Source organism: Hylaeus anthracinus, unplaced genomic scaffold (assembly GCF_026225885.1).
Source record: "Hylaeus anthracinus isolate JK02 unplaced genomic scaffold, UHH_iyHylAnth1.0_haploid 12002, whole genome shotgun sequence".
NCBI classification, from domain to species: domain Eukaryota; kingdom Metazoa; phylum Arthropoda; class Insecta; order Hymenoptera; family Colletidae; genus Hylaeus; species Hylaeus anthracinus.
This window is the reverse complement of record NW_026534349.1, coordinates 1,614,885-1,642,455: the sequence shown is the minus strand read 5'-3', so window position 1 is coordinate 1,642,455 and position 27,571 is coordinate 1,614,885. Positions and strand designations below refer to the sequence as shown.

Genomic DNA, 27,571 nt, shown 5'->3' with positions numbered 1-27,571 from the left:
GTCTGTTCCCAAACAAAGCGTCAGTTAATTTTAGTCTGGAACAAAGAAACTTTAAGAAGAATTTTAATACATGTTTACGTTTCAGCTGATGCTCCTTTCGAACCAACTTGTTCCTTTTCCTTGGAGTTATAATTCACTAGCAATTTATTATTGAATTATTTAATCCTCTGTGTGCGAACTGGGTCATGGAAAATCTGAGCTAACTTTTGCTCTCAAGTTCCTGCGAAACGAAGATGGGCAGAAAACCCTTCCCCGTCCTAATTCCACTTTCACGACTATCGGATGATGTTCTGGAAACTTCAAAATATAATCCCAATTTTTTCCACGTATTCTTTTTTTTTAAGCTTAGAACATAAAAATAAAAGCTTGGAGTGGGCGTAAACGACCTAGTTTGCAGACCACGATGGCAGACACGCCATTTCAGTACGAACGAGGTCGAGTTTGGGCTCATCTCTGGCAGGAGATCTTGTCGATTCACCGATATTACTACTCTCAAAGGTATAATGAAAAATACAACAAATTCTACGGATCACGCGTACGGCACCGCTTCGAAGTACGGTCGCCGAGCGTACCTAGAACGAGACATAACCCACTCTAGAAGTAAATTCCATTCTTTCCATCCTTCCAACAGCTCACTCGAATCGGCAAATTGTATCCTCTCGACTATAATTAAGTTTATCCTGTGTAACCTCATCCAGAAAGACTGGCCACTTCGAAACTCTGCCAAGAGTTCGAAAATAATAAGAACCACTGCTCCAGAGACTCGAGACTCGATTCGCGCTACGACGGAACGTAACAGGTCCCCAAAGGCGTTCAGACAAACACGACGTGGGGCTTCTCGGGAAGCGGCGGTTCGTAATCGTAATCGTAATCGTAGTCGTAACCGTAGTCCAGCCGGTGTCCGTTGGACCTGGGCGCAGCGGGACTCTGCATGCGATAGAGGGACATCACTTCCGGTGGCTCGTCGCGGAGATCGGTCACGTCCGCCACCGCGTACACACCCTCTTCCGTTTGGCCGCGATACGGCTGTTCTCCGTCTCGTCTAGAGACGCGGTTGTACTTGGGGGTCTCGTAAATGTTCGTGTCCTGGGACTGAGGTGGACTCGGCTGGCCGATCTTGCCGCGCGGCGTGTCGTAGGGGGTGTCCTCGCTCCTTGCCAGCAAACGTCTGCTGTACGACTCCGCGTTCTTGTCCATCTCGTCGTTGTTTCTGCCGACGTAAACCAGGAACTCGGGGCGATTAGGGGCGGCGTACGCCATCCGTTTCTTCCTCTTCGTCCTCGTGAGATGCGCTATCAGCGCCAGAATGGTCGCCGTCGCGGCCAGACAGCCGGCGGCCGACAACGACAGATAGAGAGGACTCAGACGGCAACGTAGCGAGCCCTCCGATAGGGCGATCAACGCTTTCCCAGCGAACTCGTCGTCGCTGCAGATGATATCGCGGGTATCCAGTTCGAGCCTCGACTCGTTCCGTCGTTCCTCCGCCCTGATAACGTTCCACAGCCAATGCACGGAGCAATTGCAGACGAGGGGATTGCCGCCGACTCGTAGAGCGGACAGCCCGTCCACGGGGAACTGCGTGGGTTGCAGGGTGGAGAGGCTACACCGACGCAGGGACACCCATTTCAGATATCTGGCACTGTAAAGAACCCTAGCGGGTAGCTCCTTCAGCCCCCGATTCCCGTCCAACGAGATTCGCTCGAGATTCACGTTGTCGGCGAACGCCCTCGCGTGAACGCTCACGATCGTGCAGTCGTTCAACTCGAGGCTCCTCAGTTCGAAGAGATTCCTAAATCCGACCGGTTCGAGGCTGCCCAGGGGGTTACGACTGAGCACCAGGTGCGACAGAACGTTCAGCCTGGCCAGCGAAGACGTGGGCACGGACGTCAGATTGTTTCCCGATAGGTCCAGACGCAACAGGCCCGGCAGACGGTCGAACGCGTCGTCAGCGATGTTTCTGATAACGTTGTTCGCGAGATCCAGCGAGACTAACGACGGCAACGAGGGCAACGAGTCCCTGTCCAGCTCCTGGATCAGATTGTCGGACAGGTCTACGTTCTCCAGACTGGGTGCCAGTGCCAAATTGTCCGTCGGGATCTCGAGCAGCGAGTTTCTGTTCAGAACGAGGGTGCGAATCTTGTGCAGATTCCTCAGCAGGCCCTCGGGCAAACTGGTGATTGGGTTGTCGCTGAGATTCAGGACTTCTAGCTCGCTGGTGCTCTTGAACGCTTGCTCGTCCATTTCGGAGATGTTGTTGCTGGCCAGGTTCAGCTCCTTCAAAATGTTCATACCTTGAAGCGCGTTCTTCGCCAACGCTCTGACCGCGTTGTCGCTCACGTTCAGGGCGACCAGGTTCTTCTGGAAGACGAAGTTGTCCGAGCCCAACGTGTGGATGGCGTTCGAGGTGAGATCGAGGGTCTCCAGGTTACCGTAGAACCCAAACGAGAGGTGAATGTTCCCGACACGGTTGTTGGACAGATCCAGGTGCTTGATTTCCGGATTCAATTGGATCGGAACGACCTCCAGGCCCGCGTAAGCGCAGGATGCGCTCAAGGTGTCGTCGTCGCAGCGACATTGCGTCGGACAGAGACCGTTCGTCATCACTGACATCGCGACGGCCATCGCTATCGCGACTGGCAGCGTCGTCGCCGTGGGGCCACGTGATGCCATTCCATATGAACTCCTCCTCCACTGGAACTACCCTGGAACAAAATAACATAACTTATAATACAAGCATTTGGGCCTCCAGCTAATATAGTTATACCGTTACGTGGTATCTTAATAGCATCTTGCTAAATAATTCACGTGTACTACAAGGATACATAAATAATCCGCGCAACAGTCGATGTAAGTACATTATAAATAGAATTTATCCTACTGTTAGTCACGAATAAACACCAAAATAGAATAGTCGATACCCTGATTATCTCCACACTCATTCCGGTTTGAAAATTGGTTTTTAGGGCTCGCCGTGTCCTCGACTATTTATATTAACAAACAGGGGAGGTCCTACAGGTAGAGTCGAAACTTTCGAAACGCTTTCACCCCTGTATTTATTTCAAACGACCAGAATCGTAAATTCCGTCGCACGCTTCAACATTTCCCTCGAGGAGACGCGATTCGAAACGAATTATTATACCTCGCTAAATACCTAACCAGCGAAGTTCGTTCACCGCGTCGAGCACGAGACGAGTGAATGGCGTTCGTGACTATTGGAAACAGTCCATGAGTACGCACGACGTACTCCTCGTACGGAATGCATCGAACAACATGTCATTGGTCCAATGCCAGGAAGCCACCCCACCCCGTACGAGTCAACCCAAACTTCGCGAAGTTTCAAGTTACGACGGCCACTCAACCCCCCGCAGCCATTGCTCTCTATACCCTTTTTCCAGGGAGATAAAGACGTTTCCCTCCGACGGTGCTTATGTTTCAACCGCGGTCTGTTAACTCCAAAGAACCCCTGGCACCCCCGAACCACCTTAACGTTGTCTACCAAACGATCGGGCCACTTTAATATCGAATAGAAAACCTATAACCTTTAATGGCGGGCATTGTAAGTCGACTTAAAATAACCTTTTCTCCTTTCATTATTGCGTAGCTATACGTGGCCCTGGAACGGGAGCTTCACCACGGCTTAGCGGCCAGAGCCGGTGTAATTATGTAAACGATATAACCCCCGAAGGCGCGGAAACCCGAACACGCCACTGACTATCCCGCACGGGGAAAGCAGAGTTCGTCGAAATAAAAATCCCTGGGTCGCAAAAGAACCTTTGTAAGCGGGCAACCCGGCGAGAAGCGTAACTACCCTTTACGTTCGCCGGTTTGCTGCACAAACTCGATGCAAGTTTATTTACGGACACCTGCACGTTCAATTCGCCCGTTCGGATTTTCCGCTGCAACCCTCCTTCCGTCCGTCGGGGTTGGAAGGAGAATACGGTGCCTGGCGAAAGTATTCGAACGCTCTCGAATCAAACGCTCCTCGACGAAGATTAAAATTATAATCCTGTTTCTCCTCGCGAACTTTCCTCGTGTTTATTAAGTGCGATCTTCGGTGGTAAAGGGTAGGTTTTTTAGATACAGACGTCGGAGCTCGGGGAACTTGTTACTCTCTTTCAGGAGGTTTATACTTGAGTGTTTTGATTCGGAAATTCATGTTACTATAATTATAAAAAGTTATGACAATACCAAGTGCATTGACGCTTACATTCGAGATTTTTCAAAAAGTGGAGTTGATCGATTTGTCGCAGCGAACGGCTCATTTATCACGTTTTCAGCACCGCCTCCCTCGTTCGAAACATCTGGAAGAAATTTCTCAAGCAGATCTCTTCTCATTCCCAAGATAACAATGCAACTGGACCGCTTCGAGTATGACACGTTCGTTCGTGTAATTTTCTCATACTTTCTTCGGTCGATGTAGCGTATCCAGCCAGCGGCGATGCTGCAGTGTGTCAACTTTTTTCCAACGTCCTCCCTGAATAAATAACATTAGCCCCCGCGGGCGCGAAAGGAACAATGATAACGCGGAATAGTTTGAAAAGCGAATCGCGTGCGGCTCGGCTCGTAGCCGGCTCGAAAATTAACAAGCCGATAAAAACTTTATTCGCCCCATCGTTTTTATTATCTCCGCTCGGGAAACGGCGCGCCGATTGCAGACCTGGAAAACTTCCTCGAACACGTTTAGCGCCCGTGGAAAATAAGGGGCGGGATAAAATTGATGGAGTCGGTTAATTGATTCGTCGAGTTTTTCCTTTAACGAGCCTTTATTAATCGTGCTGCTACCACTCGCATGACGGGTGTTTTCGAACAAGGGATGGCGCTTGCGGGGGCGTGCACAACGGTTTGCGCGAAATGTAAAGGGGTTCGTAATAAGGGAAGGTTCGACCCTTTGGAGTGAGAGAGTTTAAATGGGCTGTCTAATCGAGGACTATATCTGCATAGCTATGCATACTGATGGGACAGGGGTCGTAAGAATAATAGTTTATTTTATTTTATTGTACCGTGGAAAATATCGAGAAAAGAACAGATGACTTTTTCCATAACTTGATAAAAGCGTATTACGGTGTATTGCAAGTACCGTTTCTACATCCACTCGCGTAATAAATCACTGCAGAGTGATTCGATTCATTGATTCAATTCGTTCTTCGATTACTCGACAATCGTTGCGATATAAAATGCCGTGAATTCGGAATTTGTTTTATTACCAACGAAACAGACATACGGTTACGCGAATTATTATTTCCACCGTTTGTAAATTCCATTCAATCGGGAAGTTTTATTTTCAAGAACTTTTACTCGTCTTGATCGCGTTGAAATGATGTAAACATTTTCTTTTTCAAGGTGCCATTTTAGTTGTTCGAATGGAATCTATTAAAGGAGTTCTATAAATGTCCTGACCCCCGCCTTAAAGCGAGAAAATGACACCGAGAATCGATTTTTTTTTTCCAGACACGTGATATACCATCCGGGAGCTGTTTCTTTTATTTACAAGAGTGAAGAAACGGGATTACGCTCGCCGCGTTCGTTTTTTCGCGGTTAGGAGCAACAATCGTAGCTTGCATAAACGCGAGAGAGAAAAACGGCGTCCAATAAGAACGGAAGACGAGTGAATTTCACATGCGAATAATTTAATACGTACGGAATATACCGTAAAATTACCACGATAACGTTTAATTACAGTATTATTAATATCGTTACACACTAATGGCGGTATTATCATTTTATCTCCTGAGTTACCCGATGTATATGCCGCGTTTTATCTCTGGAATTATTAAACTGTAATTATCGAAGCTCCTCATAATTTCAGTATACTAAAGGATTAAAATGGGCTTTATCATTTTTTTTCCTCCCGGAAAAAATAATTATATTATAAATGAAAATTGGTTGAAAAATTTAATAGAGTTTTTTATGATAATACTTGTTGTTTCTACTACTTCAGGCAGTTTCTCGGCTTTCTTGCCATTTTGTAAGATAATTAAAAAATGGAAATATTGAAAATGCTGGGACCTCGATGGTACACGCTATAGGTAAAGATTTTTTCTATGGCATGCCTGAGTTCCGAGTGGAATTTTCGAAATATTCTCGTTCTGAAAAATGTCGTTTAGAGAAAAAAAAAAAAATGGTTTAAAAATTTCAGAGAGGAAGAAAGCCTATTATTGGATTTTATTTCAACCTAGGTTTAATCAGCGTCTCTCCGTCATTTCAAAAAATTCATCGTCAGCCTATTTCCTCAGGCTGAGAGCTCCTCTTGTCTCCTCTTTTAATGCTGGCAATGCGAGCGATGCCGGACTCCAGCGTTTTGCGCATAAATTCGTACCATTATTACTCTAATCTTTTGGAAGAATAAAATTAAACAAAATTTCTTCGAATATATAGATAAATTGTAATGGTCGTCGGGTCGAGGGTTACATGTATACAGATTCAGTTCAAACTTGGAACAAAATGACGGGTAAACATTTTTGCTTGACCTACAATTAAAAACGATCGAATGTAGAGGCACAGGTTTGATTTCTACACGAAATGAAAAAAATCGAAACTTAAAGGGTTTAAAGGACCCAACCACTCCCGTGATCCGCCATGTTCGCGCCCTCCCGTGAAGAATTACGTTTCGAGAGGGCTGTAACGGTTCGCCAGCGACGTAGGATTAACGTGAAACGTAACGTCATCGAGGGCGACCGCCGATAATTTCAATTCCGTAACTAGTCTCCTGGCAAGTGTTCCGCGGCTTGGATGTTCCCCGAAAGCCTCGTTTCGGTAAGTGCTGGCCGTGCCAGTAATTTTTCACGTCCCTCTTTCTCCTTTTTTTTTTCTCTCCTCTCTCCGGCCCCGGGAATAACGAATGGCGCTGATCTCGCTGTCATGTATAATGCACAGATTTACAGCATTCCGCTATCTGACAGACCTATATGTCCTCAACCTCTCTGCCCTCTCCCAGAGACCCCGCAAAAAAATATACAGGCGGACGTTGACATCCGCGGCGTGTAATATCCCTGCACGCGGCCCAAAGTTATTTTCTTCTGAGAAATAGCCTAGTTCTATCTTTGTCCTCCCCCTTGTACGATGTTTGGACAGCGAAGGGTGTAAGGGGTGCGTTTCGATTGGAACAGGCTAGGATTCCTTCGGACTAAATCGTTTGTACAAGTGAGGTATATAATTTGCAGAGTATTCGATGCTTAAGTGTAAGGTTTGGTAGAGGTAGGGCTTTGGAAAAATATTTTTTACGTTTTTTGAACATCGGCGTAATGAAGGAAAAATTTGTGAGTCGGTACTGTTTGCTGTCTCTGGATAGAAAAATCCCATTGGCCCACTTTTCGGTTCGTTAAAACGACTACTTAGCACGGCTGCGTGTAAATGGCTGGACGAGTTTCAATGAAACTTTATGTTTAAGTTTTACGTCCTCGAGGCGAGATTTAATTAAATTTTCACGGCAGGTAAGTGTTTCCAGAATAAGAGAGGAAGAAGTCAAGAGATTTTCATATCTGGAAAATCGGCGAGAAATCGAACAGTTTTACGAAAACTGTCGCGTTCTCTACAGTGAACGAACAAATTTACCTGCTCTGTAATAATCGTGATTCATACATTTCGAGCTGCTTAGTAAATTCCCCTGAATCTTACTAATAATTCTTGAGAAAATCTCAATTATATTCGCTACGTCAATTTCTTGACCTGCTTCTCCACATTTTTCCCTCGGTCCAGAAACATTCGCCCACGACCCCCCTCGAGAATTTCCCAATCACCTCCCATCGTTGGAAAGTTCTTTGATTTTTATACGAAGAATGCCATTCGCGCGCCACGACAGTTAGGCATCCGTAGCATGTAATATCCCCGGATATAAAGCCAGGCGTTATTTTCTTCGTGAAATCGGTCGCTTCCTTTTTCGGCTCCCTTCTTTCTTGGATGGTTAGGCCTGAACCAGACAGCGGATTTTCGGTAGCGGAACAGTGGAACCGCTCGCCCCTAGGAAGACGAAAGTCGTGGAGAAGAGGGTGGAACGATCTCCTCGAGCTAGGGATCAAGGGGAGCGTGATTACCTCGAAATTCGGGCTTTCTGGCCATCTCTATAAGTGACATCAGCCTGATAAACAACACTTGTCTACGAGCGGAGAACGATAAGGGCGGAGGGCTGTATTAGCCAGACCGAGAGGGGGGAGAAAATATTTGTGTTGGCCGCTTCCGCAAAATTAGAGCCGAATTACATGGTTTTTCACGGGGATCATGGAAGGTTGTTTATTGCGTTTGCTCCTTTTATTCGATTAGCCTACCACTCTTGCTACAGGGCGCGCAATCTTCCAAATGTGTTTACGGAAATAGCGTTAGCAGTAGGACGACATTTATGTTAGATGCGTGTGTGTGTGTGTGTGTGTAATATCACGTAGCAAACCTTTAGTTTTCCTATTACTCTATGATTTATCCTTATTTCGATATTACATTAAACTATGCACATCTTAGTACCGAAAAGATACACCCCTCCAATTTTAATTTTCAAAAAGAAATTTTTCTGAAAAATGAACAATGAGTATGCGTATCCCCCAACGTATCTCGAGCGGAGTGTAAAAAGTGTCTCGATCGTGTCTTCGCCATGAATAGACCAAGTGCATTATAGAAGCTCGTTTCACGCCGTTCCACGATTGGCCGTCTTCCTCGTCGCGTTTCGTTCGCTTGTTTTAAATTATTCCGTCCCACGACGGAAGTTCGTCGATCCGGGATTTCCCGTTTACCGATAAAGAGAAAATAAATAATAAACGGCGGCGTTTTCTTATCTGGCACGGATGACGAAATTTGTCTGGGCATGCATAATACATGTGGAAATGGCATCGAACGAGCTGGCTAGGCCGCGCTGACTTCTTGTCTATAATGGAATCTACGCGGTTCGCCCAATTTCGAGAGGGGTATAAAGCAAAGAAGCCGTGGGTAACATATAACAGGCCAAGTCATTCAATTTACAGAATCCCCCTTTTCCGTTTCCAACTCATCTCGTTCCAGCCTCGGTGGCTCCAAAACTGAACTGAAGATGAGCCAAACTCATACCAGACTTGGCTAACCACGGAGCGGTCGAGCTACAACCCTCAGCGATGGCTACGAACTACCCGCGTTCACCCCGGAATAGATATCGAACTTTGTTCTTACGACAAACCTGGCAGCTATGATCGAGAAATTGATTCTGGGATCGTTTTTTTTTTTTTTTTATATTTCTGTAGATACGAGAGGAAGGGAACGAGTCTGAATGAATTTCTTTTGGAAAGAAGAAGTGTGGTTGTTAACCCTTTGCACTCGGATGTCCCCTATGAGGAGACGTTGCAAGTCCAGAGAACTTTGGTAGAGATCGGATAAAATTAATTCTCTCGAGCACGACATTTATCAAAGGCGTACACTTCCTTCGAGGTTTCCATGCAAGTAGCACGAACAAATAAATCGAAGTAGCATTACAATAAATTATACGTTTATTATGCTACATTATTTAATACACCGTGATTCCTTTTAGCACATTCTGCAACAAAATGGTTTCGAGTGCAAAGGGTTAAAGATAAATGAATCCTGATTCGTGACTAGAGTTCTGGCTCATCGCAAATAAAGTCAATGCGACCTACGATTTAATAGAGAACGCGACACTATTATGCATGATACGTACAAGGATGCATCAGTAATGCATGGCATTCGAAGCGATACAACCTCGCCTTAGGGCTGTCGTTCCTAATATAACCAGTGTCATAAATCGAGAAAGTAACAGTCTTTTAAATTTGTCAAGAGTTACTTTTAAACCTCGTTCTAAATCTGTCAAATTTTTCCCTCTCCTGCGTGTTTTCCAAATTTCGTTTTCTCGTGTTTCCACAAAGATTTCCTTCGGTTCAACGTACGGAAATTTTAGCGAATAAAGCGATTCACCAAATTAGGAAGATGCAAGGTAGGCACACGGCCGCGTTTCGAGCGTTCGACGAAACGAGCAGCGCCGTTGACCACGGAACTCTAATTTTCCTGCTTAGATCTCTTAATTTGTGCCAAGTCTCCAATTTAGGATCGCTTCAAACGCCATTCAATGCGCTCTAAACGAGCCAATGAGAGCCCAGACGTTCCAGGTTTCGCACGTGCTGGTTTTATTGCGGAGGTAAAAGTCATTAAGCGCAATTTTTGACGGAACGAGGGTGATAATCCTCATCTCGCTCCACTTTCTTGCTGCATCAAAAGAAAAGTCATTAAGTGGAGGCTAACTTCAAACTAGGTTGCTGGATGAGGGAAAAAGTCTTGCGCGACCGTGTACAATTTTACACTCCGCATGTGAAATCAATTTACACGGTTGAATGGCTGGCAAACTCGTTACGTTGTCTTTCGCAAATTAATGGTCGCGGGGGCCACACGTGACGCGAAGGAAATGGTCATCAATTTTTGTTTCGAATATACACTTCGCACGCGTATATATTTCTAACGAAGAATTTACTTGGAACACGTGAAACCTATTATTTAATTTAGATTTTCTTCGATAGACATACATTTACGTTGTTTCAGTTCATCAAATGCCTCGTTAAGCCTCTTTAATGTACTCTTTAAAAAAGTGATTTCTAACAAAAAACGAACACTTTCCCTAAACAACCGTAATTGATTCAGAAAAGTCCAGTGGTAATGGAACCATAGATTTTATCGTCAATTCCTCGTTCGGCTATAATATCAACAATGAATAAACCAGTGTCCAACGAAATTGCTCCGAAACTACGCCCGTAATTCAGCGCACTAAACCGACTCGCGAATTTTCGAACTTCACCCCCTCGTTGCATTCTCGCCAAAATTTTATCCCGGCGCTTTTACGGTTTATTTTTCCGCGTGGTATCGTCAGTTTTGCGGTTCCGGCGCGCATTACGCTCGGATTCGTGCGAATCAACGCGAAACGAGAAGCGGAGGCGCACCTATACCGAATTGAAAATACTTCCCAAGTCTCGCATTACCCAGATGTTTCGCTCAGATGTTTGAAAAAATGAACGAATATACACCGACCCCGTTGGTACGCGATACGAAATAACGCTGAATTATAAACGCTTCTGCATCGGCAATTACCTCAGATCTCGCGGGTGTATTAGGTTTCATTAATTAAATATCAGGTTTTCCTACAAGTTCCTTTCGTTTTATTAGTAAGTAAGTAGTATTAAGTAGTATCGTAACACATCGTCTCGTTACTTCTAACGATCAACGAAATGTGATTGTTAAAAGATAAGATTATTCATTTGCATAAATATTCCCCGATAAAACAGCTGGGTTGCGAGCTGCGAAACTTTTGAAGCAAGCTAATATTAACAGATTAAACGTTAATATCCGTGGACGTTTCGAACGAAACGGGAGATGGAGTTGTTCGCAACGCAACCGCGAACCCGCGCCGAACAAATCGTCGCATTGCAATGCTAATTCAGTTAGGTCTCCTCCTCCCCCCCCCCTCCTCCTCCTCCCTCGTTTCGTGATTAAAAAGTTTCTGTATCGGTGCGCTGACAAACGACCACTGTATCGCGAAAGAAACGCCTCAAAATATGCAAATCCACTTTATTCGGGGTTAATTCTTAATGGAGGTAAAAATTGCAATTTCTGTGATAGATTGCAAAACGTATGTAGGCCTAGGTATTTCGTGGGTTTAAATCTGAGCGGTTATATCGCGGGTCACTGGATGTTTGGTCAAGTCCATGTTGGTTCGCTATGTATTCATAGGTGCATACATATTTACTCACACGGACCCCTGTACGAGTAGACTCGTGTATACGTCACACGGGAATTTATATGTACTTTGGCAGAGACGAGATTCGGAGCTTGTTAATTATTAGAAATTCAATCATGATTGTTGTGCACCCGTTGCGTCCAGACCTTGACGATTTGAGGATTGGTGCGTGGTGCACGAATAAACTCTGTTACTTCAGATTTTTGCCTAGTTAATTCAATTGCCACCTTTTCGACCAGCCTGATCGAAAGGTACTTTCGGAGTACACGATTCGGTCCCTGCGCAACACGACCACATCCGTGGTGTTGTGCCGATCGCGGCGAGGGCGGGAAAACTGCTAACTCGATCAGCATATTAAAACGCGGCGAGATCGGTAAGTTCGTCGAGCGAGTGGTTCGCTTTAATTTAACGCGGGTTCGTCTTAATGAATAGTCCTTAGCCCCGTCCAACGACAGAGGCTCGTAGCTGAGAATAAATTACAGGTTCGTAGCGGGGAGAACTGGACCCTTTAACGCACGCCCCCTAGCCTTAATTTATGCATTTCTTGACCCGTACCGTCAGACCCGGATTCCTACCTGTTGGTTATACTCGGCCTACCACCTGTTCGAAAGGGATCTTTCCGCTCGAGACGAGCCGGACAGAAAAGGGAGAAAAAGATAAATACCACGCATTTACATTTCCGAACGCAGCTGGCCGGCTCGATAGTCCCAGATGCCTCGTTACGCTTTCGAAGATACGACGACCGAGGAACGCCTTCGGATTTAACGGCCGTTAGGAACACGCCAGGTGTTGGCAAAGTTTTTCTAATTAAGGAAAAGGTAGAGGCTAGAGGCGTAGTTATACGAACGCGCTAATAAAATACTAGTTGAGAAAAAATATTAGAACAGTACTCGAAGCCTCTCGGACTTAGAATTTCTCTATTAGGCCATTATGTTCCTCGGCACCGACGTGGTACCTTTTAGCAAACAAGAATATATAAACTCGGTACAACACGTACAAAACAAAAAAAATATTCATTGTAATGTATACATTTTTAGTAGAGATTCGCGTTAATCTACATCCATCCTGACGTCCTCTCACTGTAACTAATTTATGCATTAAAAAGAGGTGCGAACCGCCCTCGTCGCAAGGAAACTTAGCCCCCACTGTTCTCTAACTGTCGTCGCAGCAACGAACAACCCACAAATGGCACAAATTCGTATCAAACCAACAATGGAGCGAATATGTTGCACTGTACACACACAATGCAACGTCACACTGCGCCATTCGAGGACCACGATGCGGCTCCCTAGCTCAGCCAGGCGCCCGTTGCGCGCCAAGCGTTAACGAGCCGAGAGGGTATTAATTTTCGTTCAGGCACGGGAGGAGGCCAATATTTCCCGTCACGGGGAACCCTGGAATTTCTTTCGCCGGAGGACAGATGTTCCCCGGCGTCGTTTATCCCCGGGTATCGATATAATCGAAAGTGCGCGATCGCTCGCGCGGCACGCAGTCCCGACGACCGCCGTCGGCGTCCGATAATGGACGCCACGATCGAATATTATACGCGGAAGGGGGCATTACACTCGCGGGACGACGATGGCCGCCGGGACGCGTCATGAAATTTTCATAAAACGATCAACAGGCTACGGGTAGGAACAGAGGCCGGGGGAACGTTGTTTAGACTCGACGCGAAAAGCCGACGTCTAGTTCGAGGAGCTCGTTGGCTGCCAGAAAATTATGCAAATGAAAGGAAAGACACGACGGTGGCCTGGAATCCGACGCGCGATATCAGCGGGAAGCTAGCTTCGTGCTAGAAAAGGGGTCTTGGGACGCCAACGGGCAACTTGGGAGGACGGCGTAACAACTGTAGATACGAATGATCATCGCGAATTTTTGGGGGAGAAACTGGTAGAGATATTCTAATAAACTCTGGGGGAGTTGTAAAGAACCAGGTCAAAGGTGTAAGAGAATACTTTTTATTTTCTTAGTCTCGATTTATTATTTATCGAGTAGCGTCTAGTGGTTATAGTCATTGTTAGTGTACAGTGCAGCGTCCGTCACAAATCAACAGAAAAATATTACAATACATCACGATTGAAGTGACACGTATAACCTCTGGAGAATTTAAATTAGCAAGAGGTTGATTGACACGCAGACTGATATTATTAAGTGCAAAATTGGCCACCGAAATGAACCCTTCATTTGCAATCGAGATCATTAGAGACTCGAGCGAAATTTCACTTTCAAATGTTTTCGAAACGAAGGGGGAGGAATTTACTCCCCTCGATTTGACTGTCAAAGGTATTGGGCGGTGTTACGGAGACTTCAAAAAGTAACCAAAATTGTTTTCAGACTTTTTTACAGCGTGGGACAGTAGAGCAAATATTTGGAATGAGCATTAACGATTCAGTTTACAGTGTTATTAAAAGTAACATCGCCGATGCGGGGTAAATTGTTGCATTCTGATGGAAAAAAGATAGTTTGATTTCATAAAACTATCGAAGACTGAAAAAACTATATCAAAGAAATCGTCGAGTTGTGTATTCACGCGTTTCCACAGCGAACTGCTTTATTGGATTTGAAACAGCCCAAGCTTTTAACAACTCTTCAAATTTCGACGAATTATTTAATCCCCTCGCCCGTAGCGTATTAAATTTAGCAAATTGAACGTCACATGTTTTAAAACAGAGTGAAAAGCAATTTTATCCATTATTTCGCGTTTTCCTACATTTCGTGCACGTACATCAGCTACATTAAATTCGTATTGTCGTCAACCATTTCGTAGGAGAATGGAAATCGAACTGAAATTTTATGGCGCATCGACGAATCCAATCTCAGCTAATGCGCCGATTTCAAAAAGGCCAGTGTAATTCAAATTGTCTGAAATAATAAAATCGAGGAGCGTACTGCATTAAGGAGGTATTACTCCATTTTTTTATGGGTTTGATTCCTTTTTTCTTTTTTTGGTGGTGGTGGAATAAAGAGAAAAATTTACAATGGTTATAAAAATTGTCTAAGCTTGAAAATGTCGGTATTAATCAGCGTTAGAGATCTAAGCTCGGGGATGAGGCATAGAGAGGATGTTAGTACGGGGGTTTCCCGAGTTCAGGAAGGCGATGCGTTACCGCCTTTATCCGCGGTACGCGGAGCCAAGCCGGGTCGGTGCTCCTGTCCGGTTCGCATTTCCGGAAGGGGATGCCACTCGATCGGTCATCGAGCATCTCGAAACGATCTTGGCGTGGATGCTGTACACGGGGAATGGGGGAGGGTCGGCGGATGGATCCCGGACTCGCGTCCGCCCGAGTAAAATATTGCTTTACGAGGAGATCGGAGGCGACGGCTGGGTGGAAGGAGTGGAAAACGCGTTACCGAGGAAGCAAAGAGACGCGACCAGAAGGACCAACGGAGAAAGCCGTGAAGCAAATGCGGAGTAGCATGGCTCTCTCGCGAGAGACACAAGAGAGAAAGAGAGATCAAGGAAGGGAAACGAGTGGGAAAAAGCCCTCTGCAATTGCAATCCGGACAAATATCCGGAGCCGAGACGAACGGCGAACGAACAAAGAGAGAAGAGGGCGACTGCGAGGAGAGAAATTGTTCGGGTTACTGCGAAACGAAACGAAACGAATCGAGACGAAACGAGACGAAACGAAACGAAACGAAACGAAACGAAACGAAACGCTTTTCTCGCCGGCTCTATATATATGCGGCAGTCGATAAACCGCGCCTGCGTAGCTCAAACACAGAGCAGAGAACTACCCCTGGTCTAACGGCGGTGGCTCTCAGGGGGTGCTCGCTGCACGCATACCTACGTTCCGCGTTCCCGCGCAGGGGTGTGGATTAAAGATATTAAAGATACCCCAGTCCGTGCGTTCCCCGTTCGTCCGTCCTCGCGATGGTCGCACGGTCACACCCTTTGCTTTTCATTCCGCGATATCATTTCTGGCGTCCCCGAGCGAGTGCCCCTTTCAGCGAGAACTCCTTCAGTTACCTCCGCCTACCTTTATTTCCCATATTTTTCTTTTTTTCTCACTTCTTCTTTTCTAATGAATATTAATCGCGCCACGGGCTGCGAAGGAACTGTTTTATCGGGTAGAAGGAATATTTACGACCACCAGCACGCGGCATCCTGTTGCTCTCAGACCGAAAAGCGGTCGCGCCCGTATATTCGTTTGCATGGTAACGCGATCGTGACGCTTTCTCTCTTTCTACATTTTCGCGTCATTCCCAATCATGCGTTGGAACGCTGATTTATGTTCTAGCGATTAATCCTAATCTTTCTAAGATCGAAGATAACCGTTAATCAGCTAGCTTGAGTATTGCGGGACTCTGCTAGACTACGGGGTGGCCCTTACTCGCTTACCTATCTCATCGATTTTAACGATCGATGTCTAGACTTCCATAGGTTCGAAGGGCTTTGGGTGGTCCACTCCATGTTGTGGGTTAACTTGAAAATTTTAGGTGAAAACCTCCATGGAAGATTACATTTGAACTCTATGGACGAAAAATGATTATTGTTTTTAGAACTTCAGACGCTTATTTAAAACAAAATTTTCCTATTAATCTCGCCGATGTTCAAACGTAATAAAATCTCAAAAATTGTCAACATCTTGCTTTATTCTTACGAGAGGTCACTCCCAGAACGAACGTACCACGAATACTATTCTATCTCCCAGCAAACATATCCTCGCGACTCTTCCTAACGCCGAACCGAGTTTCAACAATGCTATACCATTTCCTATATCGAACGACGCCCGAGCGTCGCGGTGGAAATCATGCGTTTCTCGTTCCGCGCGACGCTCACCGATAATCCCGGTGCTTCGTTTCGTCGCACGCGGCTCAAGACGCACGCAATCGATATTTCAGCTCTCCAACGACTGGGGTAAAAAAATGAGAGAAAGAGAGCTAGTGGAGGGAAAAAGAAAACAAGAAAAATCAACGACGACTCGCGACACCGTTCCGTGATTTTTCGCCCTTTGTCACGGGGCCACGCGCCCCGTTGGAATTACGCTTGTTGAATTATTTAGCGAGCGTTTCGATCGCGAGACCTGATCGCGAACGGGTTTACGAGACCGTGGATGAAAATGAAAAACGTGTGCCGCGATATAATTAGCGTAACACGCTTCGAATCGCCTACGCTAGGTGGCTAATTAACATTGCATTAACGACCCGCGACCGCCATCCCGTGGATCCCCTTTTTGTCCATTGGACAACGGCGTAGTTGGACAAGGGATTTATCGGACCTGCTCGTCCACTGATTTTTCCCGTATCGTCGCAAATGGAAGGCTTTAGGCTAAACTGATTGTGAGCGCGCGCGCACGTTGGGGGCGCAGACTTTTTTGCGCGAAAAGGGACGCTAAAGTTTTGTACGAGAGGCAATTTGGTTAAAGTGGAAAAAAGAAAAGGAGGAAGCCAATTTACTAGTCTTGAATAAACGGTTATTTTATGTCTTTTTTGTTCTGGTTCGAGAGTATTAACTAAAAATCATTCAGCTTAGGATGCTGGACATAGGGAACCATGCACTATTAGACAGAATTAATTACCAATGAACATCGAGGATATAACGTAAAACCATTGTCCATCTCGTCCTCCTACCGTAAATACTTCAGGTTCGATCGAACACTTACATACTACTCGTATCCAGTGGCTTTATCCTCAATCGCCATGCCCCCTTTTGACCTGGTCACGTAATCTCTCGTTTCGAAACGCTGGGATTTTATCAGGGGGTCCACTCGGTCTTGTCTGTATCGTCGCGCGAACGCCGTGGCTTTAACGGCCCCTAATTTTACATCGGATGATTTATTTTACGACTCGTACGTTAATTACCGCGATTTTTCCGTGCGTGGAATAAGAACCGGGCCGGTTTCTCCTATGTTTTATCGACGATAAAATATAGGAAGGTTCGCGCGGAGGGCTTGATTTATGCGTTCATTAAACACGTTCAACTGGACGGCTTTAATCATCGGCGCGCGGTTAGAGAAGTTTCGAGCCTCGAAGCGTTAGGAATCTTCGAGAGGAGGGGGAGGTTTCATCCTCTCTCGAGGCGTAACGACAAACTTTCCACCCCACAGACCCCTTCTGATTCCCCTGCACTTTGTTTCCTGTCTTTCGAGAACTTCCTGTCTTCCTTTCAGCTCTTTTTACCTGTTCCACGCGAAACAGTGAACACCTCCCCGTCTGTCACTCAGGATGTAGTGGATCCAATTACAGGTGTATTTTGCGGCCACCTCTCCCCCGTCTCTCTCTAGTTCGATCAGCTTGCGGTTACGGGAAACCGGAGATTAAACGCATCGTTTCTTCCATTTTAATGTGTTAACGTGTACACGTTCGAAACCTTGTTACCCGCGGAATTAGATATCGCTGATAGTTATCAAAATAATTAGCGTCTTTCGCGATTTCAACGTCCATTGTTATCGGTTCGGTTATAGCCAGCATTGCGTCTGCGCGACGAAACCTCCGTTTTGCTCTTATCGCGCGACGCAACGATGCGTCTTAATTTTTTACAGTCTAAAGCCGGAATATCCCGCCACCGTGTTTTTACCGGCGCGGGTCTTTACTATCGCGTTAAATGTGAATTTATGGCTTCGAGGGGAACGAGTGCCACGGTGTATTCTTTACAGAACTATATCGATCTTTCGCGAACATTCAATTCGCGAAGCTTGTTATTGCTTTCACGTTTTTCTTCTTCACGAATACCATGCGTGTGTTGCATTGTAAAACATATATTTATATTTTACGTGGTTTGCCCCATGGCGCAAACATGAACTTTTCATTATACGACGTATATTACATTAAAATATTGTCTACAGCTGACAAGGTGAGTCATATAATGGTGTTTAAGGTGTGTTTATAAATTTCAAACTCCATCGTTAAATCAGCCAAAGTTATCGCACTTTATGTTCATGTTACACCGTCCCAAAGAATCTCCAGGCGTGGAACAATTCCGAGCCAGGCGATTAATAAAAACATCAACGCGCACGTCAGGCGGCTGAAGCAGTTTCATTAGCCATTACGATGTACGTTCCCGTGGGATTCTTTCCGATCCCCTTTGTCCGTTTCCACGATTGTTGTTCGTCGTGTGGTAAGTAATCGCATTGTTCTCCGAAACCACGTCGGGGGCTTCGGGTTCGGCGTGGTCTGAGTCAATTAATGGTGCAGTTGTTCGAGACAAAAGAAATCTTCCTTGAGTGGGCTACCTGAACCGCGAACCTACCACCTAGGGGGCTGTAAACAAAGCCCAGTCGGCAAACAAAGTTGGTAACAAAGGCAAACACGATATCCGCCCTTCAAAGTGTCGTGCATAAAGTTGAAGTGCAAGGTACAAGTTCACCGAACCATCTCCCTCCCCCACCGCCGCCCCCTCCCCTCTGTTTCACCCTTCTGGGAAACTTGAATCGCAGGACACCGCCGCGAAAAGTGGCTGCGAACTGCCGTAACAGTTAACGTATGTGAACGTTTTATACGCCAAGTTCGCCGATAAATCTTCCCTTATCGAGGCTCGCGCGCGCGTTCACACGTGCGAGAGCGTGCGCCGGTGTGCGCGAACGCGCGAATGGGCAGACTACACGGGCGCAGACTGGCGAAACAGCGAAATCTGTTACACCGCGACACTTCACCCACGACTTCGATGTGGAAATAATTTCAGTTATGAAGTCGTTCGTCGTCGAGTCCCTTCTCGATAATGAATCTTTTCACCGATATGTAGCGTGAATTCTGTGGAGCAGTGTCTCTCAAACTTCCCAGGAAGCCTCGCGTTAATCTCAACTTTTCCCACCCACCATCGAGGAAGTTTCTTTGGGCGAACCATGTACTCGAAGTAGTTATTTCGATTTGTTCGAGAGTTACGTGGTTTGCAATAAACGCGAAAAATCCCGGACTTAGCAAAAACAAGCCACCCTTAAGTACTCCAAAAGCCATTCATCGTCGTAAGAAGATGCACGTTATTTGCATTTGGCGAAATTGGAGGGGGCCTCGTGTACTGTGAGCTGTTACCACAACATGGAACAATTAACTCGGTCGAGTATTGTTCTCAATTAGACCGATGATAACAGGCCAAGAGGAACATCCGGAATTAGCAAATAGGAAGAGGATCGTGTTTCCGCTGGGACGATTCCAAATCTGCTGTTTCCTTGGTTAGCAACAAATTATTGGCGTTCGTCAGTTATCATATTATAAACATTGCAAAATTTTCAATGCACGCTGGTTCGAAGACAGTTTCGAATCACATGTAATCTATCTTTAAATTTCTTCTTGAACGAACCATTTTCAAAGGAGATACTTCCACGAGTGACTGTATCCCCGAAACAAACTTCTGTTCCTCTAATCCTCGATTCGTGCGCCCGTACGAACGTGACGATCATTTTCAGCTTGTTTCGAGAATCTTTCGGGTCGACAAAAATACGCTTCCGAAGTGGAAACCACGAAACGGTGTGCTTGTGTTAGTTTCTTCCAAGGTTGCAGGCTTCTCGCGACGATTTAGACATCGTCGACCAGACGGGCAACATTTTATTGGATAACGGATAAAAACCAAAGCTAGGATATATTTAACCTTCCGAGCTGTGTTTGGTTTCCGGAAAAAATTCCAATGTCATCGATACACACTGATGTAATCGAAACTCTAGAGGGCTAACGAGTACCAGACGAAACAATCGTTCATCCCCTATCCTTCGTTGTTCGAAATTGTTAGCCAGATAAGATATTCGTCCATCTCCACATCCTTGGATCGTATCGCGGAGTCAGAAAGGATGGACTTTAAAGAAGCGACGAGACAGCTGCAGCCACCTCGAAGAAACGATTCGACGCGGGGATAAAGCGGTTAGGCCCCTATCCATCCTCCATTTCTACGTTCCTCTCTGTTCCTCGTCGTTCCACGTTTCTGTCCCCAGCTTTTTCTCCTGTTCGAACGGAGGGAGAGATGTGTATCTCTGAAAATAGGATTGGTGCGGCACGCATTGTGCCGAGGACACTGTCTCTCCACCTACCGTTTCACCTACCCTCCTCCCCTATGTCTTGTATTTATAGCCCTCGGCTTTTCCGCCGTGCTTCGCGCCCTACGACCGCTTAATTCGACCGCTCGCAAGAATACAATCTCCCCGGCTCGAGAGCCGAGGCGAAGGCATCAATAGCCACAAGCAAATGCTTTTCCACCGAGGATGCAACAAGAGGCTCGCGCCAGGTGGACCCCGGTTACTACTTACGTCGACCTTTGTGGCCTCTTTCGCTGCTCGGGGAACAATATTTCACTCTCTTTCGCGTGACGTTTCTCAATGAAAACATCGTCCATTCGAGTGTTTTCTCTCCCTCGCACTTGGTTTACGAGCCGACTCCGCGATTCATATTTAAACAACGCGTCGCACGGCGCTGGCTGTGATCGGGGTGCGGATAAGAATTCCGAGTGGAAAGCTTTTGCGAGTTAAAGTTAATCGCGTGGCTGCAATGCTGTTAATTATATTTCATTTTTTGTTCTGTTGTTAGCCTTGTGTTTCATTCTATTGTAACGCTGGTTACCTGTAATATAACAAATGATTTCTGGAGAGACGATAGAGTTGAAACGTAATGGAATGATTGTCCTTAATGTCTTGTCCGCGCCTGATCAGCCGCTACCATGCCACCATGTTATTTCACTCCGATCACAGGTGGCTATTACTCGCCATTTAATAATCCGTATTTGCCTTCGACATTATGTTCAGTTTCAGCAACCACATGTCACGCACACTGAACCATTATCGACAGGTCCGATACAAGCTACTAAATTAATTTATCCGATATACAATACGTACGTATCATTTTTAATTCAAACCGTAACGTTCATCCAACGAATAATGGATCAAAATTGTGATAACTATTAAGGGGCCGAGGAATAGAATATTTTCTATTTACGATGAAAGGTATACGAGAATAATGGATTTATATAATAAATGCTCCACATAATAATCCTCGAATTTGAACTTTTTATGGTATTTATCTTTCAGTGCTCGAGAAACCCAGAAAGCATTGAATATTTGATGCATCCACTCCCGATGTAAATATGCCAGCAATTTGGCCGTTTTTTTAAATAGAATAATGGAATCCGATCCGCGGCATTTCACCCATTGATTTCTTCGACGAAGAAAGATCTTTATATTTAAACCGATCGTTTAAATGCACTTCCTCTCCGACCGAGTCCCAATCAAACTCTCAACCCTCCCGATACCAAGTCTTTCCATGTTACGCAGACTACCAACAGGGATACCTCCTTTATAGCCATCCCAACAGAAAATTACAATGTTCGCTAAAAACGTTATATTTTTCACGAATCTAAGAACGAGTGGTTCCATATAAAATTATGAAAATTCAGATTTCAAAAAAGACCGAATCGTAACGCCCTCGCGACGAACAGTCTCGTCAGCGCGAGGGCTAATTACGGTCCGCTGTGCATCGGCAATGTTCGACGTTTGTTTCATCCACTTTTTCACCACGGTCCATTTGACTTCCTTTTCCGCTGAAAAAAAAAAAAAAAAAGTTCCCGTGACGAGCAACGTAAACTGTCCTGCCGAGGCTTTTATCATTCTCCCTCTAGGCCTTTTTGCCTCGCATTTGCGGCCCATTTTCACAGGCCACGGTTTTTAATGCGACCGCGCTCGCAGGAATACCTTTTCTCTAGCCAGGAGGAAACTAATCGGAGACCAGCCTGCACGAGCGAATGCGTCCATCCGTGGGTGCAGAGCCGCCCGCCAGGTGCGTTGTGATTTACCACGAGCGCTGGAAGTCGATCGACGGTTTGGAAAAGTGGCTGGGGATATCCCGGGACCGATCCCCTCCGTTATTAAAATTTCTCACGAGTCTCTGCCTCTCTCTTTCTTCCTCTGCTCCCCTGCTTTCTCTCTATCAAGCAACGATAAAACCGGAACGAGGAGAAAATGCCGCTGCCGCGATAATCGTAATTCGCTATGGTCTCCTCTTGTTGGGGATGCGACGAGTGCTTATGACGTCGACACGGGGGTTAGTTAAAAATTGAGTTGCTTCGATATTAGCAAGGGTGTGATAAGTTTTTTTCATTGAAAAGGGGGGAAAAGATGAAGATTCTTTAATTTCCAGCACGAGGAACGAGACCTGTTTAAGAGGGGCATTTGGTTCAGAGGCAAAGGCTAATTTGGATAAATTTTTGTCTAAATTTAGCAATAGCAACCCGTATGCTTTGGAAGCCTATAGTTCACTGTACCAGTGATTGCACAAAGTTATCAGTGATTGAATAACAGTATGGCGTTAACGAACATGTTATGTCTCTAACAGCTGCACAATGTATTATAAATTCGAACTTGAAGGGCAGGTAGAACTGGTCGAACGAAACCAAAACGTTTTAATACACGTACTTCCGAGTACTCTCGTAGATATTCGGTCTGGACATTTGTAAGTCGATATGTAGCTCTCTGTACATACGACTGCACACGGTGTAGAGTAACCGATATCTCAACAGTTCGCCGTGCCAATTTCGAACGTGTACGAAATTCATTGGGAAAACGCGTAGGAGGCGGCTTTAAAATGAATAGGCGCCATTTTGGGCGGCGTTGGTCGTCCAAAGAGCCATCGACGTACGAATTGGCTAATATCTTTAGAACTTTGTACCAACCAGTTCCTAGACCCTTTAATTTCTGTCCAAAGTTCCTCTCTATAATGTATTCATACCCCTAACACTCGAGTCTATCCCTTTCGTTCGAATCTATTCAGCGCCATTTCAATTTTAATCATTGGTAACTGCGTATAGTAATCGAGCTTATACGCCCCGAGACCGGAGAAACAGCTCGCAGCGAAGTTATTGAATATGAATAATCATAGGCTTGGACTAAAAAACAACACGATCCCCTCGGGCTCCCTTAAAGATTCGCAAACAGAGAAGCTGAGACTCTTAACCCCTTTAGCCCTCCGCGCATTAAAATGTACATAAAATTCATCAAATTAAGAAACGCCTGTACTTTACTGTAAATAGAAACCGAGATACCCTGTGCAAAACGGATGCTGTGCGTAACATCATCTGTTGATTATTTTATAAATTATTCGAATCTATCGTGTACTGGAAATTTACGAGGCTACAAAATTGTTATTTCTATCCTGAGAAATCTAACAGCACCGTCAAATAAGGTTACTTGTAACACTTACGTTTTGGTCTCCTCGAAGCAAACCGATGAAGGTTAAATTATTAATTCTTGTGTGAAAAAACGTAGCGATCCCATTTGACGGTAACTTTCTTCAACTTTTCTGTTCGATTCAAACGTTGTAATATATAGTGCGCGATGGAATATCTAGTATCTCCGACTAATGTGAAATTTTCTCTTGATATGAATTCGCTTATCCTCCTGCGAGAAGCTCGATTCTATTCCCCTCGGATGACGAAAAGAATACCAAACGTTCGGGCGAGTGGCGCGGAATACCATTATAAACTCTCGCGAGAAAGAAAATCGGTCTGAGACGGGCCAAGTGTACGGTCCTTCGGCAATATTAAATGTTGTTCGCGAGACTGAGGCAATCTGGCGACGTAGAATGCACACATCGGGCATTATTAATCAGACGTTTGAACTGGAGCAGGGAAGTGTTTGTCGGCGTGCAAGTGGACGAGCGGATGATTTATGAACTTGCCCGATACTGGCTCGCGAGCTTGCGTTGTATTCGTGGACGCCGTTGTTAAGGGAGCAGACAAAGTTCTTTGACTTTGCCGAAATCGATTTATTCGATATATGCGCGTATAATTTATGAGGACACGCAATAAAAAGAAGAGTCAAACGAAATTATTATTACTCTATACCACTACTATAGACATAGAGTAAGGAATGAAAAAGGTTTTCCTGTTGCGTGGATGAAAGCAGTCTGTTGCTCCTAGCTTCCGGTTAAAGTTTAATTATTTTCTCCCTACAGTTACGGTACAAAAAGAAAAACCCTTTAGAATTTCTTCTTTAATGCGATTACGAAGATCAGCTGGAACCTTTTCGACTCTTTTCTTTAGCTTACGATTATTTTTATGGAATTTCCGTTATTTTCCCAAATAGATGGTATCATTTGGGGCCACCCCCTATAAATCGAAATTTAATTCAACGTGGGACGGGAGAGGGGAGGAAACGTGCATAGCAGCGCGCACTTAATACCCGCCTGGCAATATAAGCCGCTGTTAATAACCGGTAGGAGTATTTCGGGGCAGTTTCCACCGGCTGGAAAAATAGTAATATCCCACGAAAGGGGTAAGTAAGGGTGCATTTCATTACGAGTCTCTCCGTGAGCGAGAGTTATCAGGATTAGAAGTATCCACCCCCTTCCCCATCCGATAACAGGAAATTAATTATGAAGTTCGAGCCATAGCGTAGGAAGGGATAGGGTCGCAATCGTGATACATGTTCTCTGGCGACGGACGTGATTCGATATATTTAACTGCTCGTGGAATCGCGACCCTTGGTTCCTTCCCTGGTAACCACGTTTGACGAGAAACCAGCGAACCGCGTCTGGCTTTTGTCCCCGCTGATTTTTCTCCAATCCTATTCAACTGTTATAACTGGTTTGCGTTGTCTAAGTCGTAACCGTAGTGTCGATTTAAAAAATATTGCGAATCTGCACGAAATTCGCAGTAATAAATAACAAAGTTACCTATGGCAAAAAGCTGATTAATAGGTTACCGGTCGGTAGAACGTTAATAAACTATCGATTATATAAAACTTCCCTCCCGATAACAATTCTAAAAATAGACTCGTATAGCGAGAAAAAAACTAACGCAACGTGCAAAATAACGAATATTATTTTTTCAAATGAACTGAGAATAAATTCGTCTCTTGTTATCCCAAATACCTATTATAATTTCTAGTACCACCACATCCTTTAACGACAAGTTCATCTAAAATTTCACCATACACAAACACCTAATAACATCCAACGATGGCAATAAGCGAAAACAATGATTCGTCCCATCAGATTTTAACGTGACCTCCCGGTACAACAGTCTGCTCGATGGCAGGGTTTCCGTATCCGGAATTACCGCGGCGTCAGTAATTACCGTATGGGTAACTCGACCAGTGTTACTAATCAGATCTGTTTGCACAGAGGTTCCGCGGATTCTACTCGCATTCTCGTTTAATTTCTACAACGTAATGCATTTTGCGAGCCGCTTTACGGGAGCGTGCACGTTATCGTTATCAGCGGGCGGAACGTATCGTGCACAGAAGTTCGCTTGGCACTGTTGCTCGAAACCGGAATGGCCATTCTTTCGAGTTCCCTAGAGTTTCGCCTACAGCTGACTCGTCGCTAGACGGACGTTCAACGTGACTCATTGTCGAGTGCACACACTGCACACGTTAAGCGCAGAGGCTCGACGAATCTGTAAGACGACGCTTAACGCTTCGGGGTACGTCCTTAAAATTTACAACGATAAACGGGGTCATTTTGGTCTCGAGTAAATAGAGACAGACGAAACCAGAGATTTTATTTTGACAAGTAGTATTCAATCTTTATTTTATCTATGGGAATCGTTTTTTTTTTTTTTATTAATATGTATAATAGAATATTTCATACAATAGATAACAGAGAGTTGGTTGACTTAGCAAAAAAGAGGATTAATAGGCTACCGGTCGGAAAATTCAAAGGGGTCTAGTAATTCCATAGTTTGAGTTGCTACTAGTGTGACGTTCAGCTGTTTTTAGTATATTAATATCATTTACATGCATCTTTGATTTTTCGTTCCATCAATTCTTTTGTGGGAAAAGCACTCGATTAAAAACCACTGTCATGGATCGACACGTGCATCGGCGAATCGGCTTTAAAATAAAGTATCGTCACTACTCGTCCTTTGTCTCGGATGCGCGAAAAAGACTATCTGCGTAACACATGTTTACAACCAGTGCTTTTTAGGACGACCGTATAGACACCTACCTTAAAAAGTTCGTTCTTATAAAAGAACATATATATATATTGAAATGAAAATCTGTACGCGTTCAAAGCAAAAGAATGACACGAAAACTGAACATTTCCATTTGGAAAAAAAAGTACCGGTTACTACCTACGTGTGTTCAACGAGTGCGCTGCGTGTGCGTCGCCTGAAGGGCACAGAGCACGTTAGAACGAAAGGACGTTGCACAGAGAGTAGCGTTAAGGGGGTTACTGTACTTACACTGACAGACGTGGAGTTTCAGCACGTTCCCCCGGAGTTGTGCACATCGACCTGGCCCCGACGTCGATTCCTCGCACACACGGCAGACGTCCTGCGGGTCCAATCCCGCTGGCACGGGTCGTCCAACGTCCAGGGAACCGGTGATCAACTGGCACACGCACGTTTCATCCTGGGCACAGAGAGACGAGTCGTCCAAAGCGAAATCAACGTCGCGTCTGCTCTCGAATCACTGGCCAGCCACGTGACTGCCCATGGGGAACCACTTGGAATTCGCACGAGACACGATGACCGCTCCTGTACCGAAAACCCGTCACGGTCTCTCGAACAACGTCGATTGACGATCCCTTCCGACCAGCGAAAGGATCATAGACGCTCGACTCGCGCACGTATTTCGTCCGGATAGATAGACGGGCCGCGAATAAAAAACGCGAAGGACGTACTTTGTCGCGGCGAGCGAAACAAAAACAAAAGGCACCGTAGAAGCAACGGTTGAGAAAGTAGAGGGAGAGACAGGGAGAGACACAGAGGGAGTAAGCGTACGAACGTGACAGCGAGAGAAAGGGTAGAGAGAAAGAGACAGATAGACGTAGATAGAGAGGGACAGAAGAAGGAGAGGACGAAAGACCCGCGGTTTCTCCCTGAGATTTCGAGCTGCACTGCAAACGGGAACAGTCAGTCCTCACTAAATCGGAGTTTGGTTACGTACTCGCGGCTGAGAGACTTTCGGATCTGCGCAGTTGCTCGACTCACCACCACCACCACCGTCGCTATTCCCACCACCA

General features: G+C 45.4%; 1 protein-coding gene across 2 annotated transcripts; it reads right to left on the bottom strand.

Moving 5' to 3' along the window:
• Positions 1–2: 2 nt before the first annotated feature.
• LOC128892398 (carboxypeptidase N subunit 2-like) lies at positions 3–27,571 on the bottom strand. 2 transcript variants are annotated; one of them, XM_054152783.1, is made up of 2 exons: positions 26,790–27,571; positions 3–2,697 (listed from the first exon to the last, which is right to left on the bottom strand). In XM_054152783.1, exon 2 carries the CDS (start codon positions 2,668–2,670, stop codon positions 814–816), a length of 1,857 nt encoding a protein of 618 aa, XP_054008758.1. In that variant the 5' UTR covers positions 2,671–2,697; positions 26,790–27,571; the 3' UTR covers positions 3–813. The 2 variants fall into 2 exon arrangements, with proteins under 2 accessions (XP_054008758.1, XP_054008757.1); XM_054152782.1 differs by having other exon boundaries at positions 3–2,702; positions 26,790–27,570.

Excerpts from the sequence above, each read along its gene's own strand:
- LOC128892398 (XM_054152783.1), bottom strand. The coding sequence starts at position 2,670 with ATGGCATCACGTGGCCCCACGGCGACGACGCTGCCAGTCGCGATAGCG.